This window comes from Marmota monax, unplaced genomic scaffold, assembly GCF_021218885.2.
Source record: "Marmota monax isolate L192 unplaced genomic scaffold, Marmota_monax_Labrador192_F-V1.1 WCK01_AAM20220418_F8-fsc00244, whole genome shotgun sequence".
Taxonomy (NCBI): domain Eukaryota; kingdom Metazoa; phylum Chordata; class Mammalia; order Rodentia; family Sciuridae; genus Marmota; species Marmota monax.
Window position 1 is genome coordinate 243,626 of NW_026692962.1, and position 17,200 is coordinate 260,825.

Consider the following 17,200-nt stretch of genomic DNA (forward strand, 5'->3'; position numbering starts at 1 on the left):
ATAAAACAGTGGTTTTTTTCCTACTCTTCTCGGCTCTCAACTCAGGCCAGGTTTTACAAAAATAACCCCCAAGGATGCTCTCTGTAAAAATCAGTGCCTGGGAAAGAGTTTTTCAAGGACCTAACTTTGAAATGCAAACACCTCTGAGAAAGCCTTGGGTTAAACTTTCTTGTCACACTGTTGCCTATAGGAATTCAGACTACATGATTACCTCTCTCTCTCTCTCTCTCTCTGGCAATTCAGAGGGTGGAGAATCAGGCTCCAGATGACCCCACTGAAAACTGCTGAAGAGAGAAACTGAGAATATTTTGAACTTCAACGGAAAGAATTCTTTGACTTTTTATCATGATCTTTTTCTCTGTTTAATTGTGACCTTAATGGTACATGGATTCTTATATGTATTCATATTTGTCTTTTTTTCTCATTTCTAGCATTTTTGAAGCCAGTTATTTTTCATGGATTAGTTTTTTTGTGAACTAGGATGTTTGATTAGTATTTTAGTTTTGTATTATTTTACTTTTATTTTTAATTTTTTAAAAATTTTTACTTTTATATATATATAATTCTTTCTCCTACCTGTTCCCCTTGATTCTCTTTTTTTCTGTTAACAGTCAATCTCTATTGTTTTCTCTTTGTCTTTTAATTTTTTTACTTCTTGTCTTCTCCTCCCTCAGAATCATCACATTCTATATCACTTCTGTTCTCTCCCTAGCCACCATTTGAAATTATAAACCCTTTTGCAAACTTGCTATTTTCATTGTTGGCAATAACTGATCATATCAGTTCCAAACAGAAATCACAATAAATATTGTGATAATTAACATTGTAGACATCACAGTAGGAACTATTTGGTTTAATACTGTATATTGCTTGCATTGGTTGTTGTGATTATTTGTCTCCCCCTAAACAGTGAGGTACTGAAAACCTTCAGGGACACAATAAGTACATAGGGTAGAAACTACTGACTCAGATTCATTCTGTTAGATGGGTGGACACACAAACAACATGAAAAAGCAAGGGGACAGATTGCCCCAAACAAATCAAGATACTCCAATACAAAATCCACTGACACCACTGTGTGGAAGAAATGTCAGAGAAGGAGTTTAGAATGTACATAGTTAAACTGATCTGTGAAGTAAAGGACAGTTTAAGAAATGAAATCAGAGAGAAAACATAGGAAGTGAAAGATCACTTCAACAAAGAGGCATATTCTAGGGGTGGGGAGTGGGGAACAAGCAGAAATCCTTGAAATGAAGTAAACAATAAACCAAATTAAAAATTAAATAGAGCCAGGCACGGTGGCACACACCTGTAATCCCAGCAGCCTGGGAGGCTGAGCCAGGAGAATCAAGTTCTCCAGCTGAGGCAGGAGGATCGTGAGTTCAAAGCCAGCCTCAGCAAAGGAGAGGCACTAAGCAACTCAGTGAGACCTTGTCTCTAAATAAAATACAAAATAGGGTTGGGGATGTAGTTCAGTGGTTGATTTTCCCTGAGTTCAATCTCTGGTACCAAAAAAAAAAAAAAAAAAAAAAAAAAAAAATTCAATAGAAAGAATCACCAACAGACTAGATCACTTGGAAGATATAACCTCAGGCAATGAAGACAAAATACATAATTTTGAAAATAGAGTTGATCATGGAGAGAAGATGTTAAGAAACCATAAACAGAACTTCCAAGAACTATGGGATAACATGAAAAGATCAAATTCAATACTTATTGGGATAGATGAAGGTTTAGAGATACAAACCAAAGGAATGCACAGTCTTTAATGAAATAATATCAGAAAATTTTCCAAACTTAAAAAAATGAAATGGAAAAATAAATATAAGAGGCTTACAGGACCACAAATGTACAAAATTACAACAGACCCATACCAAGGCACATTATAATGGAAATGCCTTACATACAAAATAAGGACAGAATTTTAAAGGCTGCAAGAGAAATATATCAGATTACATATAGAGGGAAAACAGTTCAGACCTCAGCTACTTTCTCAACCTAGACCCTCAATGCTAGGAGGTCCTGGAATAACATTACCAAGCTCTGAAAGAAAATAGATGCCAACCAAGAATCCAATACTCAGAAAAGTTAAGCTTTACATTTGAAGATGAAATAGAAACCTTCCCCTGTAATCCCAGCAGCTTGGGAAGCTGAGGCGGGAGGGTTGCAAGATCAAAGCCAGCCTCAGCAAAAGTAGGCACTAAGCAGCTCAGTGAGACCCTGTCTCTAAGTCAAACACATAACAGGGCTGAGGATGTGGCTCAGTGGTTGAGTGCCCCTGAGTTCAATTCCTGGTACCCACCTCCCAAACCTTCCTGTATATAATCCTTTGCAGATTTGAAAGGATATAATTTTAACCATTGCATCCTTTGTTCCTTTCAATGACTGCTATGAGTAGGCACAGCCAGTACTGTTACTCTCATTTTATGGTCAGACAGGGACTCAGAACAAGTGAGTCACAGGTAAGAAGCTAAGGGGTTTCAAAGTCAGGCTTTTTTCATTTCGAGTTTGTTGCTCATCTCACAATCTCATGATACCACTAAAGACATAACAATAAGAATTGTTTCTATTATTATAATTCTGTTCTAAGTCACAAAGCAACAATGCTAAGAAGTACAGGAAAAGAAGTTCAGGTGGCTGAATCAGATCCTTAAAAAGTCTCTTTAACAGTGTAAAACTATGGTGTGGGAAAAATCTATTTACTCATCCTGCTATTTCTAAAAACCTTTAAAAGATTTAGTTCAGTACCCAGAGGTGGTATGATTTTTTTTGAGTTTTTGTTTTGTTTTGGTGCTAGGCCTTATGCATGCTAAGCACATGTTCTATCACTGAGCTACCCCCACCTGCCTACCACCCTACTCCTAACATTCCTGGTTGTAACTTTTCCAGAGGGTCAAAAAAGAAAAAGAATAGAGGGTGATTAAGATAGTCAACAATTTTTTACTATTTTGTTTGTTTTTTTAGTTGTTGATGGATCTTTATTTTTTATTTATTTATATGCCATGCTGCAAATCAAACCTGGTGCCTCATATGCTAGGCAAGCACTCTACCATTGAGCCACAACGCCAGCCCCCAGTTTTTTTTTTTTTTTACCCTTTTTTAAAGGGATTTTTCTTTAAATAAGACTTTTAGCAAAATATTTTAATCTTTTCTAAACATATAGAGAAATTGTGTTAGGTAATGTTGAGTATTCATACTACAGTCATTTTCAGAATGGTTAAGAAAACTTCAACTACAAGATGATGTTTTAAAAGAGTTTAGATGGAAATTATAAGTTCATACATATAAATACTTTTATTTATTCACTTAACTTGGGTGTACTGCAGATTGAAACTAGGAGTACTCTACCACTGAGCTGTATCTCCAAACCTTTTCATTTTTTATTTTGAGACAGGTTTTCAGTAAGTTGCACAGGCTACCTTGAACTTGTGATCCTCCTGCCTCAGCCTCCCAGGTAGCTGGAATTACAAGTATTTGTCACCATGCTTGGCCACATTAAATGCTTTTAAAAACATATGGGGGGCTGAGGTTGTAGCTCAGTAGCAGAGTGCTTGCCTTGCCCATGTGAGGCACTGGGTTGCATCCTTAGCACCACATAAAAATAAAATAAACAAAATAAAAATATTATGTCCATCTGTAGCTAAAAAAAAATTTAAAAACAAACAAACAAACAAACAAATATATGGTCCTGGGCTGGGGTTGTAGCTCAGTGGTAGAACCCTTGCCTAGAACATGTGAGGCACTGGGTTCGATCCTCATCATCACATTAAGATAAATAAACAAAATAAAGATATTGTGTCCATGTATAACTAAAAAACAAATAAACCTACAGTCCTAGACTGGGGATGTAGCTCAGTGGTAGAGTGCTTCCTACAATGAGGGAGTCCCTGGATTCAATCTCCAGCATTGCCAAAAAAAAAAAAAAAATCCAAAAGAAGACCATGTGGTCTTATATTAATTTAGAAGTTAATTCCTCTTAGTTGGGCACAGTGGCACACACCTATAATCCTAGTGACTCAGGAGGCTGAGGCAAGAGGATTGCAAGTTCAAAGCCAGTCTTAGTAATTTATCGAGCCCCTAAGCAACTTAGCAAGATAGTAATCTCCTTATTCAAAAGAAAAAAAAAAAAAGAAAGAAAGAAAAAGTCTGGAGATGTGCCAAAGTGCCCAGTGCCCTCCCTCAAAAAGGTAAATTCCTCTTTCTTAACTACAGTAAGAGAAGGACAGCGAAAGGAGTTTTTAAAAGGCAGGGAATACCTTCCACACACACATACAAAATGAAGGAATAATTGCTCGGTGTGGTGGTGCACACCTGTAATCCCAGCAACTCAGTAGTCTGAGATAGGAAACTAACTGCCAAATTCAAAGCCAGCCTCATCAACTTGGTGAGACCCTGTCTCAAAACACAAAATAAAAAGGCCTGGGGATGTTGCTCAGTGGTTAAGTGCCCCTCTTCCAATCCCTGGAAACTCCCCACCCTGCCCCAAAGTGGAAATAATCATTAATTAATCACAACAAATAAAACGTCTTGATGTATGATAAATTCTGTCACCAGTATATTGTCAACACAAAGTAACTCTACTTTATTAATTTTTTTAAAAAATTTTCCTAGTTATACATGAACATAGTATCTTTTTTTTAAATATTTTATTGTTGGCTGTTCAAAACATTACATAGTTCTTGATATATCATATTTCACACTTTGATTCAAGTGGGTTATGAGCTCCCATTTTTACCCCATATACAGATTGCAGAATCACATCAGTTACACATCCATTGATTTACATATTGCCATACTAGTGTCTGTTGTGTTCTGCTGCCTTTCCTATCCTCTACTATCCCCCCTCCCCTCCCCTCCCCTCCCCTCTTCTCTCTCTGCCCCCTCTACTGACATTCATTTGTCCCCCTTGTATTATTTTTCCCTTTCCCCTCACTTCCTCTTGTATGTACTTTTGTATAACTCTGAGGGTCTCCTTCCATTTCCATGCAATTTCCCTTCTCTCTCCCTTTCCCTCCCACCTCTCATCCCTGTTTAATGTTAATCTTCTTCTCATGCTCTTCGACCCTACTCTGTTCTTAGTTACTCTCCTTATATCAAAGAAGACATTTGGCATTTGTTTTTTAGGGATTGGCTAGCTTCACTTAGCATAATCTGCTCTAATGCCATCCATTTCCCTGTAAATTCTATGATTTTGTCATTTTTTAATGCAGAGTAATACTCCATTGTGTATAAATGCCACATTTTTTTAATCCATTCATCTATTGAAGGGCATCTAGGTTGGTTCCACAGTCTTGCTATTGTGAATTGTGCTGCTATGAACATCAATGTAGCAGTGTCCCTGTAGCATGCTCTTTTTAGGTCTTTAGGGAATAGACCGAGAAGGGGAATAGCTGGGTCAAATGGTGGCTCCATTCCCAGCTTTCCAAAAAATCTCCATACTGCTTTCCAAATTGGCTGCACCAATTTGCAGTCCCACCAGCAATGTACAAGTGTACCCTTTTCCCCACATCCTCGCCAGCACTTGTTGTTGTTTGACTTCATAATGGCTGCCAATCTAACTGGAGTGAGATGGTATCTTAGGGTGGTTTTGATTTGCATTTCTCTGACTGCTAGAGATGGTGAGCATTTTTTCATGTACTTGTTGATTGATTGTATGTCCTCCTCTGAGAAGTGTCTGTTCAGGTCCTTGGCCCATTTGTTGATTGGGTTGTTTGTTCTCTTATTGTCTAATTTTTTGAGTTCTTTGTATACTCTGGATATTAGGGCTCTATCTGAAGTGTGAGGAGTAAAGATTTGTTCCCAGGATGTAGGCTGAACATAGTATCTTTATTTTGTTTATTCATTTTTATGTGGTGCTGAGGATTGAACCCAGTGCCTCACATGTGCAAGGCAAGCATTTTGTCACTGAGTCACAATCCCAGCCCATCTACCTTATTAATTTTTTAAAAAGGCATTATAGGTTATATAAAGAAGTTTCTCAGTTTAAACTGATTCCTACTTATTTGTTCTCAAATGAGTTTTACCATTTACTTAGATGTTCTTTCAGATTAACTTACCATTCTTTAACAGTTACTTCTCTAATCCCTTCTCCAATGTCTGAAAGTTTGAACTGAACAACTTGTCCATGTAGAGCTTTAAAGAAAAAAGAAATATTCTCATTAAATGTGTACTTATTACCCATAAATGCTTTTACATCTAAAATTAGAAAATATCCTCAGAGGCAGAAACTATTCCATCTTACAGACAGAAAAACATCATTTTATAATTTTTAAAAGCATGAATCATTATTCACAATCATTAAGATTAATCTAAGCTACCCATAACACAGAATCCTGACGCTGCCACAGAACCCAAATTTTTCCAAATTTCAAAATAATGTTCTTTTACAGGGCTATAGGAAGTCCTACTAACAAATCAGTGAGTTTTTAAAAATTTGTTTTGTTTTGTTTTGTAATAGGGAATAAAATCAGGAGTGTTTAACCACTATATTCCCAATCTTTTTTATTTAAGACAGGATCTTGCTAAGTTATTTAGGACTTCACTAATTTGCTGAGGCTGGCTATGAAATTGCAATCCTCCTACCTCAGCCTATAATCATTGACATTACAGACATGCACTACCAGGCCTAGCCAAATTAGTAAGATTATGAAACAATAGTAATGAATAGACAATGGGAACAGATACAAAGAGGGACTCAGCTGTATCTCCTTGTTTTATGTTATGCAGCTACAATAACCACTAGTGGCCTACTCTCAGATCTCTTTTGACTTCATGTAACTATGCTCAGTCTTTATGGCTAAAAATCAGGCACTTCATGGAAAATTCTTACATTTTCAAATCCTGCTGCACCACCTTATTCCCTAAGACTTCTCTTTCCTCTTGTCATTTTCTATCCCCTTCTTAATACCCACCCCTGCCCTGCCCCCCACACACCTTTTTTAACACTGTGGATTGAATCCAAGGACACTTAACCACTGAGCCACACCACCAGCCCTTTTTTTATTTTGAGACAGAGTTTTACTACTTGCTTAGTGCCTCACTAAGTTGCTGAGGCTGCTTTGAACTTGCAATCCTCATGTCTCAGCCTCCTGGGCTGCTGGGATTATAGGTGTGTACTACCATGCCTGGCCTTAAAATACACTTTTGATGTGGAGGTATCTCTTGTTTCCTTTCTAATTTAGGGCCCTCTCACAGTCTGCTGCTTCTTTTAAAAAGGTACAGGCATTAAGTATCAAAAACTTTAAAAATAAATCCACATCTTTCAATTATCAATAAATAATTCCATATTTAGGACTTTTTCCCCCAAGAAACTAATTAGAAAGGTATACAAAGATTTGAACAGGGGCTGGGGATGTGGCTCAAGCAGTAGCGCGCTCGCCTGGCAAGCATGCGACCCGGGTTCGATCCTCAGCACCACATACAAACAAAGATGTTGTGTCTGCCAAAAACTAAAAAATAAATATTAAAAATTCTCTCTCTCCCTCTCTCTCTCTCTCTCTCTCTCTCTCTCTTTAAAAAAAAAAAGAGTTGAACAGAAGAATAGTTACTATAGAGTTAAAATGAAGAACGGGAAGTCAGTCTTTCAAAAAAATGAAGAGTAAATACACTATGGCACTTCTTATAAAGCAATATATATATAAGGAACAGCAAGAGCATAGAAATATGATACTGCATGGCATGGTTAGGAAATAACAAACAGTCCTATATAGCTAAAGATGGAGTACGTGGCAAGAAATTTGCCCAGACACAGAAACGCTTTATGTGCCCTGCTAAGGGGTTGTAATAAAACTTTATCTTAAAGGTCATTAGGAGTCAGTAGTAATTCATACAGTCATAACTTCTTTGTAATTGCTCATGTTAAGAGGTAGAGTCTTTTTTGCCACTTCTTAAATCTATGTTGGCCTCTGACTTATTTTGACTAATGTAGTGTAGCAGAAATGAAATCATGCAATTTCAGGAGACTAGATCTCATGGGTCCTCACAGTTTCTGCCTTCTCCCTTTTGGAATTATGTCCTAAGGTCCCTGTGCAAGGAAGCTGATGTAGATCACTGGAGACTTTGTGGAGGAGAAATGAGGTGCCCAATAGCCAGGCACATGAGTGTGACCCTCCTGGATCTCCCCTCTAGGACTGCTGATCCTCTAGATAAATACAGTCACATTAGTGAAACCAGCAGAGGAACCAACTCAAAGAATCCTGAGGAATAATCAATCACTGTTGCTCTAAGCCACTAAGTTGCAGGGTGGTTTGTTATTCAATAATAATTGACTGATACAGAGTCCCATTTATAATATCAGATGTGTGACTTTATGTCTATAATTTTAGACCAAACACCTCTGGCAAGAGCATGGTGGGTAGGGTTGGGAGAAAATAGCAGAGGCAAAATAAGGCAGAGAAAGCAGGAGCTTATATATTTTTCAAAGCTGTCTAAAACGGAATAATTTAAGAAACAGGAAAGATGTCAAATTGGTAAGTTTGATGGGCATGGTGGCACATGCCTGTAATTCCAGAAACCCAGGAGGCTGATGCAGGAGGACTGCAAGTTTGAGGCCAGCCTCAGCAAATCAGCAAGATTCTGTCTCAAAAAATAAAAAGGGCTGGGGCTGGGGTAGTGGCTCAGTGGTAGAGTGTTCGCCTAGCATGTTCGAGGCCCTTGGTTCGATCCTCAGCACCACATAAAAACAATGAATAAATAAAAATAAAGATATTTGTCCAACTACAACCATATATATATTATATATATATATGTATATACACACACACACACACACACACACAAAGGGGGGGCTGGAGATGTAGTTCAGTGGTAGAGCATGCCTGGATACAGTCAAGTACCAGAAAAGTCAAAATAAAATTGGTATGCTTGGGTGAGATTTGATGCAAAACAAGGAGTCGGGGTGATTCTAGGTTTCCAACTTAACTACTTATTGAGTTAGGAATGCAGGAATAATAAGAAATTTGTAGAAGACTGAATTTGGGGAATTTGAGTTATATATGGGATCCTGGAATGGAGATCTTCAGCCAGCAAATTGGTGATATGTCTGAGCTACAGATACAGATTCTAAAATGTTCAATGAGTACAGGTGAGAGTTAAAGGCATGAGCATAGATGGGGTGTAAGAAGGATGGGTTTTCGTGAAAAACTGAAATTTAAGAGTGAAGCAGAGGAAGAGGACCTGTAAAAGAGAATATGCAGCTGGGTGTGGTGGCACACACCTGTAGCCTTGCCACTTGAGAAGTCAAAGCAGAAGCATAAGTTGAGACCAAGAGTTTGAGATCAGCTACTCAATATAACAAGACCCATCTCAAAAGGAAAAAAGAGAGAGTATGAGTATCAAGAGAAATAGGTACCAAATTCTTTACATTTTTAAATGTATTTAATCCATCCAAGTATAAGAATCTTTGTTTAGTTTACTGATATGTCCACCTAGAGCAGCCTTGGCACACAGCAGGTGATTAGCAATACCTGTTGTTGAATAAATGAATTCCCACAACAATACTATGAATTAAATACTTGGATCACTCCCATTTTCCAGATGATGACATTGAGAAAAATTACATAACTTGTTATAAGTTACACAGTTAGTAAATGATAAATCAGGAGACATAGCCTGGAATTGGTGGATTGAGGAATGCAAAGCTCAAGATAAGTGTTTAGAGGCTGGAGTAGGAAGCTGGAGTTTCTGCTTGAATGACCTCTGCTTTGTCTGGAAGTAATGAAAAAAGATCAACTTAAAACAACAGAAATCTTGGCTGGGTGAGTAGCTCATTAGTAGAGTGTTTGCCTAGTATGTGTAAATTTCTGGGTTCAACCTCTAGCACTATTAAAAAAAATATATGTATACATATTTTAACAAAAAAAGTGGTGGAGGTAAGGTTTACATGCTGTGTATGTCTTACATGTCTTATATGTCATGGTGTAAGATGACATATAAAAAGCATGGAAGAGTGGGGTCTGCCTGGAATTCTCCTATTTTTAAATTTTTTTAGTTGTCAGTGGATCTTTATTTATTTACATGCGGTGCTGAGACTCGAATCCTGTGCTTCACACATGTCAGGCAAGTGCTCTACCACTGAGCTCTGACCCCAGTCTGAATTCCCCTATTTTTCACTACACTAAGGCTCAATTTATCTATCAAAAGTTTAATTATATAATAAAAAGTCAGGGGTTCTTTGTCAGGGTTATCAATAGAACATCAAAAAAGTTCTTGTGCCCTTGCCAAATCTAATATTTAAGTCCTCAATGTCTTTACAGAAGGTAGAAAAAGTTGGGGAAAAGGAATGTAAATGCCAAAAGCTAGGGAACTTTCTACTTAGGAGTATGTCATGCAGATTTCACCACACCATGACATAACATAGCACAACAGATCAAGTATTTGTCCAAAAAACAATATTACAGTGTGCATAAAAGACACACGGACTGGGGATATAGCTCAGTTGATAGAGTGCTTGCCTCGCATGCACAAGGACCTGGGGTTCAATTCCCGAGACACACACACACACACACTCACAGATATTAAGATGCCTCTATTAGAAGATAGCTTGATTGAGAAGGTCAATCAATGTCAGTGCTAACTACTGCACTTAGATGAGTCAGATGATAAAGTCTCAATAGTCCCAACCAACCAATTCCCAAATTAGGAAGACGCAGTGAAAAACCAGCCTCTATCTCAGAGCAAAGCCTGTCCAAGGAAGGGACATACCTTAGTCCTTGGAAAGACCCACAGAGCACTCCTAAGCACATTCCCACCCTGCTGAGTTGTTTATCTATAAATAACAGGAGAGATCTGCTGCGCCAGGTGTCCCTGACTCAGTCAGGCTAGGTGGGGATCCATAGCAGACCCCTAGCAGCCACCAATCAGCATGAGACAGGGAAATACCTGGGATGCCAGTGGTTTATGGTGGTTGATAACAAGTTGGGAAACCATGTAGTTCAGCACGTACACCCCTCTTGGCTCAAACTAATCAGTTCAAATGAATACCCCTTTTGTACTGACCAATCACCCCTACCCAACTTGTTCCCGCCAGTGAATGTGCTAATCATGTTTTAGAGTTGTTATTTGATTTTCCCGCGGTGTGTGATGATTTGCTAAGGGATGCTATGATGTATGTGAAGTCCCTGCCTTCTCCAAAGAATGTATAAAACTGCTGCAAACCCTGGGCTCGGGGCCTCTCAGCGTCACCAGTTGCTGTGTGTGCGTGCGGAGGACCAAGCTAGCTCGCAATAAACACCTCTTTGCTGCTTGCATCGATCTTGGATCTCTGGTGGTCTTTGGGGGTCCCGAATTTGAGCATAACAACAGCGCATAAAGGAAAGAATGGGGGTGAGGAGAGAAAAAAGAAAATGAAAAGATGTGGGGACAGCCAAGCTAGAAATATGGTCTTAATTCTTTTTTACTATGGTAAATCTTCAATTACTAAAAAAAAGAAAAGTTAAAAGAAAAAAATACTGGTGAGGTATTTAGCATTATTTTGTATATTAGCTACATTGAGATCATACTTACCAGCAGTTGTTTTCAGCAATTGATGTGGATGACTATACTTGAATGAAGGATAACCGAAGAAACACACACATTTTGGCTTCAAAACATGAACATTACTACATGTTTGAAAATAGCGAACACAAATCTACAAATGAGAAAACAACAAAAAAGTGTTTATTAATTATCTTAATGCCTTATCTCTTAAAGTATATACTGAATTTCAATTCTATTTAAAAAAGCAGAACCATCATTATGATTTACATCTAGACAGAAACCAGAAAATTAGCAACAGGGACAATAAAGTTTATGAAAAGTGGTTACTTTCTTTCTTTTATTTTTGGTACTGGGGATTAAATTTAGGGGCACTACTTAACCACTAAGCCATATTCCCCAGCTCTTTTTTGTATTTTATTTAGAGACAGGGTCTCACTGAGTTGCCCTCTCGCTAAATTGCTGAAGCTGGCTTTGAACTCTCGATCCTTCTGCCTCAGCCTTCTAAGCTATTGAGATTACAGCCAAGTACCACCATGCCTGGCAAGAGTGCTTATTTTCTTAAGTACTTTTGTCCAAGAAATCAAAAGTACTCAAAACTCTAGTATAAAGAGAGCATTTTGTTATCCTTTTGTTTAGTAATATTATATCCTCAGAATTAGATTTGTTCATATATTTCTGATTTTCCCCAAATTCCTTAAAGAAATGTTAACAATATATTCTAAAAAAAAAAAAAACAAAAAAAAAAAAACCCTAATATATTCTATATAAACATATCAGAGGGAAAAGGAGGGAGAAGTGGAGTTGCACGGAAGATGGAAGGAGACCCTCATCGTTACACAGAATACGTGTATGATGTTGTGAGGAGAAAAACAAAAAAAAAAAGTGTGTCACATTAGACTGGACAGAGAGAAGTGATGGGAGGGGAGTAGAGTGGAAGGGGGGATACGAAGGGCAGCAGAATAGAATAGACATTATGATTGCTGTATGTATATAGGTGACTCTATGACCAATGTGATTCTGCAATATGTACAATCAGAAAAATGAGAAATTATACCCCGATTCAAATGTATGAATTGCCAAGATCATTGTAATGTCATGTGTAGCTAATTAAAAAAAGAAAAAAAAGAAAAAGAAAAAAGAAACACATCAGCTTGTAGGCATGCTTAAGTTATCATGTAAGCAAGGGCAGCCTGAGAAAGCAGGATGCAGACCGTCTCCCATTTTGTTCCTGAGCCCTAATATAAAGTTGTGTTTCTAATAAATCTCCTTAAAGTTTCTTCTCCCAGAAATAGTGTTCTACAACCCACCCTACCTAAGGAACCAGTACTGTGACCAAGAGGCAAACTTTACTTCATTATGATACCAAAATCTCCACTCAGAAAAAAAGCTGAAGTCCTATTTCCATGGGAAATATGAAAAGGCCTATTGCCAAGCATGGTGGCTGCTGAGTTTTAACCTATAGATTTTAATTATTTTAGTTAGGCTTTATCTTTCCTTAACATTAACAGAAAAAAATGTAGATATAATAAAGACTGGTGGATTTTGGATGAGCTTTTTAAAGTAGAGATGCATGATTTAAAATTATACTTGTTTAAGGAATGATTTAAAATTATACTTGTTTTTCTTTGCTTTCAGAAATCAGTAACAACTTGGAAATCAAAGTAAAAAATCGTTTATGAATTTAAATGAATTTTTTCTTTAATTAAACCTAATTTTTTATTTTATAGTATTTTTCATAAAAATAAATAAGATTCTTAATTATAAATATGAAAGCATCATCAATATATAATGTTTACTTTAACATAACTTTAAATTTGTGTGTGTGTATGTTAGCACAGATTTAACCCAGGGGTGCTCAACCACTGGGCTACATCCACGGTCTTTTTATTTCTTATTTTGAGATAGGGTCTCACTAAGTTGCTTGGGGCCTTGCTAAGTTGCTGAGGTTGGTCTTGAGCTTTCGATCCTCCTGCCTCAGCTTCCCAAGTTGCTGGAATTACCTCCCAGCCCCCATAAAGGCATGTATGCTCTCTCTCTCTTTTTTTTTTTTTTTTTTTGGTACTGGGGAATGAACTCAAGGACAGTTTATCACCCACTACTTCACCAATCCTTTCTATTTTTATTTTGAGTCTGGGTTTCATTAAGTTGATGAGGCTGGCCTTGAATCTGTCTTAAGTTTTTATAATAAGAAGTTATAGGGGCTGGGGATGTGGCTCAAGCGGTAGCGCGCTCGCCTGGCATGTGTGCGTCGTCCCGGGTTCGATCCTCAGCACCACATACAAACAAAGATGTTGTGTCTGCCGAAAACTAAAAAATAAATATTAAAAAATTCTCTCTCTCTCTTAAAAAAAAATAAGTTATAGGCAATCAAGTGTTGTTTATTTATAAATATGTAGATTTTTTTTCCTTTCCAGATTAGTTAATGTGGGAAGGCTTCTTGAAGGAAGATTTAAATTGGGCGTGGCATAATATGTATAGATAATAAAACAGCAGAAAGGCAATTTTATGGCAGAGGCAACAGCATAAACAGCAGCAATTTGCCTAGCATGTCTGCTGGGGCAGCGAGTAGCTTGATCAAATTCATAAAAAGAAAGCAGAGGATAGCTCAAGGACCAAAATGTTGGTTACTGTAAATGTCGGGATAAAAGTTTGAACTTATGTATCATGGGCTACTCAAGAAAAAGGATTAGGAAATTAATGTAGGAATAGTTTATTAAATAGCTCACAACAGGTAAAGCCTGGAGAGAATGGTTCAAGAAACTATCATAGTATCTGAGACATGAAACAAGACTCCTGACTGAAGTGATTAATAATGGGGGAAAAACATGCAATAGAAGTGCACAGACATTATGTGATTAATAGCTACTAAATGAATATGAAAAGAAGTCTAAGGCTAGGGTTGTAGCTCTGAGGTAGAGCACTTTCTAGCATGCAAAAGACCCTGGGTTCCATCCCGAGCACCATAAAAATACCAAAAATATTTGTGAAGTTGCTGGATAGATGGACTAAAAGGCACAGAAAAGAGGGAAAAAAATATTTTTCAAGCTAGAGAAGACATTTCCCCCCACTAGAATAGACGAGTACATTAAGCATAAGGCTTTAAATGTCCAATTTAGAAAGGCATGCCTTGAAAGTCAATGAACAACTGAGATTCAAGAAATTTGGAGGGAGGTGACAACTAGGTGCAACATGTTATCCCGAACCAGATTTGTTTAAATTTAATATAAAGCTCATAACGCACACAATAGGCAAAATTGAGGCTAGCAGTGCTACATCAACATCAATTTCTTGATGATTATGCTGAGGTGACATTGGAAATGTACATTAAATAATTTCAAAGCAAAAGAGTAATAAATTATTGGTAGATAGAGGGGGAAAGGAGAAACAAGACAAGAGAGGAAGAAAACAATCCATCAGCAGCGAGGGACCAAGGCAGAGGGTTTATGAATGTTCCTGGTTCTATTCTTGAGACTTTTCTGAAACTCTGTGAAATGAGGAGTTAAACATACTTGGTGGAAAAGAGACTGAACAAGGCTGATTGTGGTTGAAGCTGAGAGATGAACTTACTGAAATCACTGCATTATCCTTTTCACTTTGGCACGTGTTTAAAATGTTTCGTAATAATATGTTTTTAAAACAAAAACAATACAGTATTCCCTATCCTGAAAAAAATAAAAGGGCATGCTTATACAGCTTACCAGTTTTATATATTTTATATTTAAGGCAATTCTTTTTTTATTATTTTATATGCTTTTATTAGTGCATTCTATTTTTAAAAAATAGTTGGGTTCATTTTAACATCAGCACACATGCATGGAAATTAGTTTGTTCCATTTCAGTCTCCAGTGAAGGCAATTCTTAATTCACCTATCGACAATGCTTCAGTACATCTAACTCTCTAGAGACTATTCGTCCCAACTTGCCTGAGGCAATCCAGTTTATACCTATTAACTCAAGGTAATTATTAATAATTCCACACCTACAACTAAAATACAAAAACAGAGGGAGATGAAAAGGTTTAGCAGATTAGCATAGTAAGGAAATAAATAATACCTCAATAGGCAACTGTTGAACATACCCAAAGTAAGACACTGTGTTGGACTATGCAACTCAAAACTAAGTAGGGCACAGTAAGTAGTCCCTACATTCAAGTTACTTTTTCTGTTCCACAGGAAGCAGACATCATAGAAAAATCCAATATAACATGGCTAAGGTAATTAAGAGTCAAAGGCATGATGTCCTGGGGAAATGTGAAACATGACATGATAAGACCACCTTCATCTGGATAATTTATTTGGGTGATAAGGGCTCTTGTTGCTTACAACTTTTTATAAAACATTAAAAGCAATAACTGTTCTTTACTGAGTCCTTCAACAAATATTGATTTATGAATATTTACAATGGGCTAGGCACTTGGAAATAATTATTTCCCTTAGGAAATGTAGAGTGAAAGATAAAGACAAACAGGTACTAACACAGTACTACAATGGAGGAAATAGAGTATGTTAAAGGAACCCAAAGGAAGGGAGCCCAGCTGGAGAAAGTAATCTTGAAGCAAGACCGGAGGGATGAGAAGGAGTAACTCAGTAGATGAAGCGTGTTGCAGATAAGGCCGTGGGGATTAAGGCAAAAGTCTTTGTAAAATCAGAGGGAATACATGTACAAAGGTATGAAACAGAGGTGTGTTAATTGGTTAACTCAAGTAGTTTAATAGCATTCTTAGTGTGCACGAAGGTGGGGGAAGTGTCAGAGTTTGGCTTTTTTTTTTTTTTTGGTACTGGAGACTAAATCTGGAGGTGCTTTACCATTGAGTCAGATCCCCAGCTCTTTTCATTTTTCATTTTGAGATAGAGTTTCACTAAGTTGCTGAGGCTGGTCTCCAACTTTAGTCCCTCCTGCCTCAGCCTCCAGAGATTACAAGTGTGTGCCACTGCACCTGGCAAGGGAATGGGTAGATTTTTATTTATTTTTGGTATGGGGATTGAACTCGGGGGCACTCAACCACTGAGCCACATCCCCAGCCCTATTTTGTATTTTATTTAGAGACAGGGTCTCACTGAGTTGCCTAGCGCCTCACCATTGCTGAGGCTGGCTTTGAACTCACGATCCTCCTGCCTCAGCCTTCCGAACTGCTGGGATTACAGGCATGTGCCACCATGCCTGGCAGGATGGGTAGATTTTTAATAAGGAATGAAGCCTTAGCAATTAAAAAGATCCAAATCATACATTTATTCAGTTATCTGAATTTTGGACATTTTGTTGAGGACAGTCTTAAATAAGAAAATAACATTACCAAATATGTGCCTTACTTGATAAGATCACCCTGGCTACAACTATGGAGAACAGATTGGAAAGGCACAGATCAGAGGCAAAAATGTCCAGTTAGTTAGAACCAGGACACCTGCAGTACAGGTGGGGCAGAGAATAGTGACCAGATTTCTTCAGTGAGAGTTACAGGCTAGAATGATGAGAAACAGGTTTGAGGATTTTGTTCTACAGCCTCAAGTTTGATGTGTCTAAGATATTATGGCACACATGAGATGACTAAAAGCTAGCTTTTCCACTGTTGTGCTAATATGGCCATGTAACATGGTTCTAGTCAGTTGACCTGGTACCAATTCTTCCTCTTTCCTGTCTTGAATTCTGAGTAAGAAGTTGTATGCTGGGTGCAGTGGTGTACACCGGTAATTCCAGCTACTGGGGAGGCTAAGGCAAGAGGATTGCA

General features: G+C 37.7%; 1 protein-coding gene across 1 annotated transcript in view; it reads right to left on the reverse strand.

Annotated features, from left to right (window-relative positions):
• Window positions 1-17,200, reverse strand: part of Dbt (dihydrolipoamide branched chain transacylase E2) — a 44,758-nt gene that overhangs the window by 24,387 nt on the left and 3,171 nt on the right. Inside the window, exons 2-3 of the mRNA XM_046452309.2 lie at window positions 11,503-11,626; window positions 6,057-6,132 (exon numbers count right to left, since the gene is read on the reverse strand). Coding sequence (XP_046308265.1) covers window positions 6,057-6,132; window positions 11,503-11,626 — 200 coding nt within the window. The remainder of the gene's footprint in view (window positions 1-6,056; window positions 6,133-11,502; window positions 11,627-17,200) is intronic.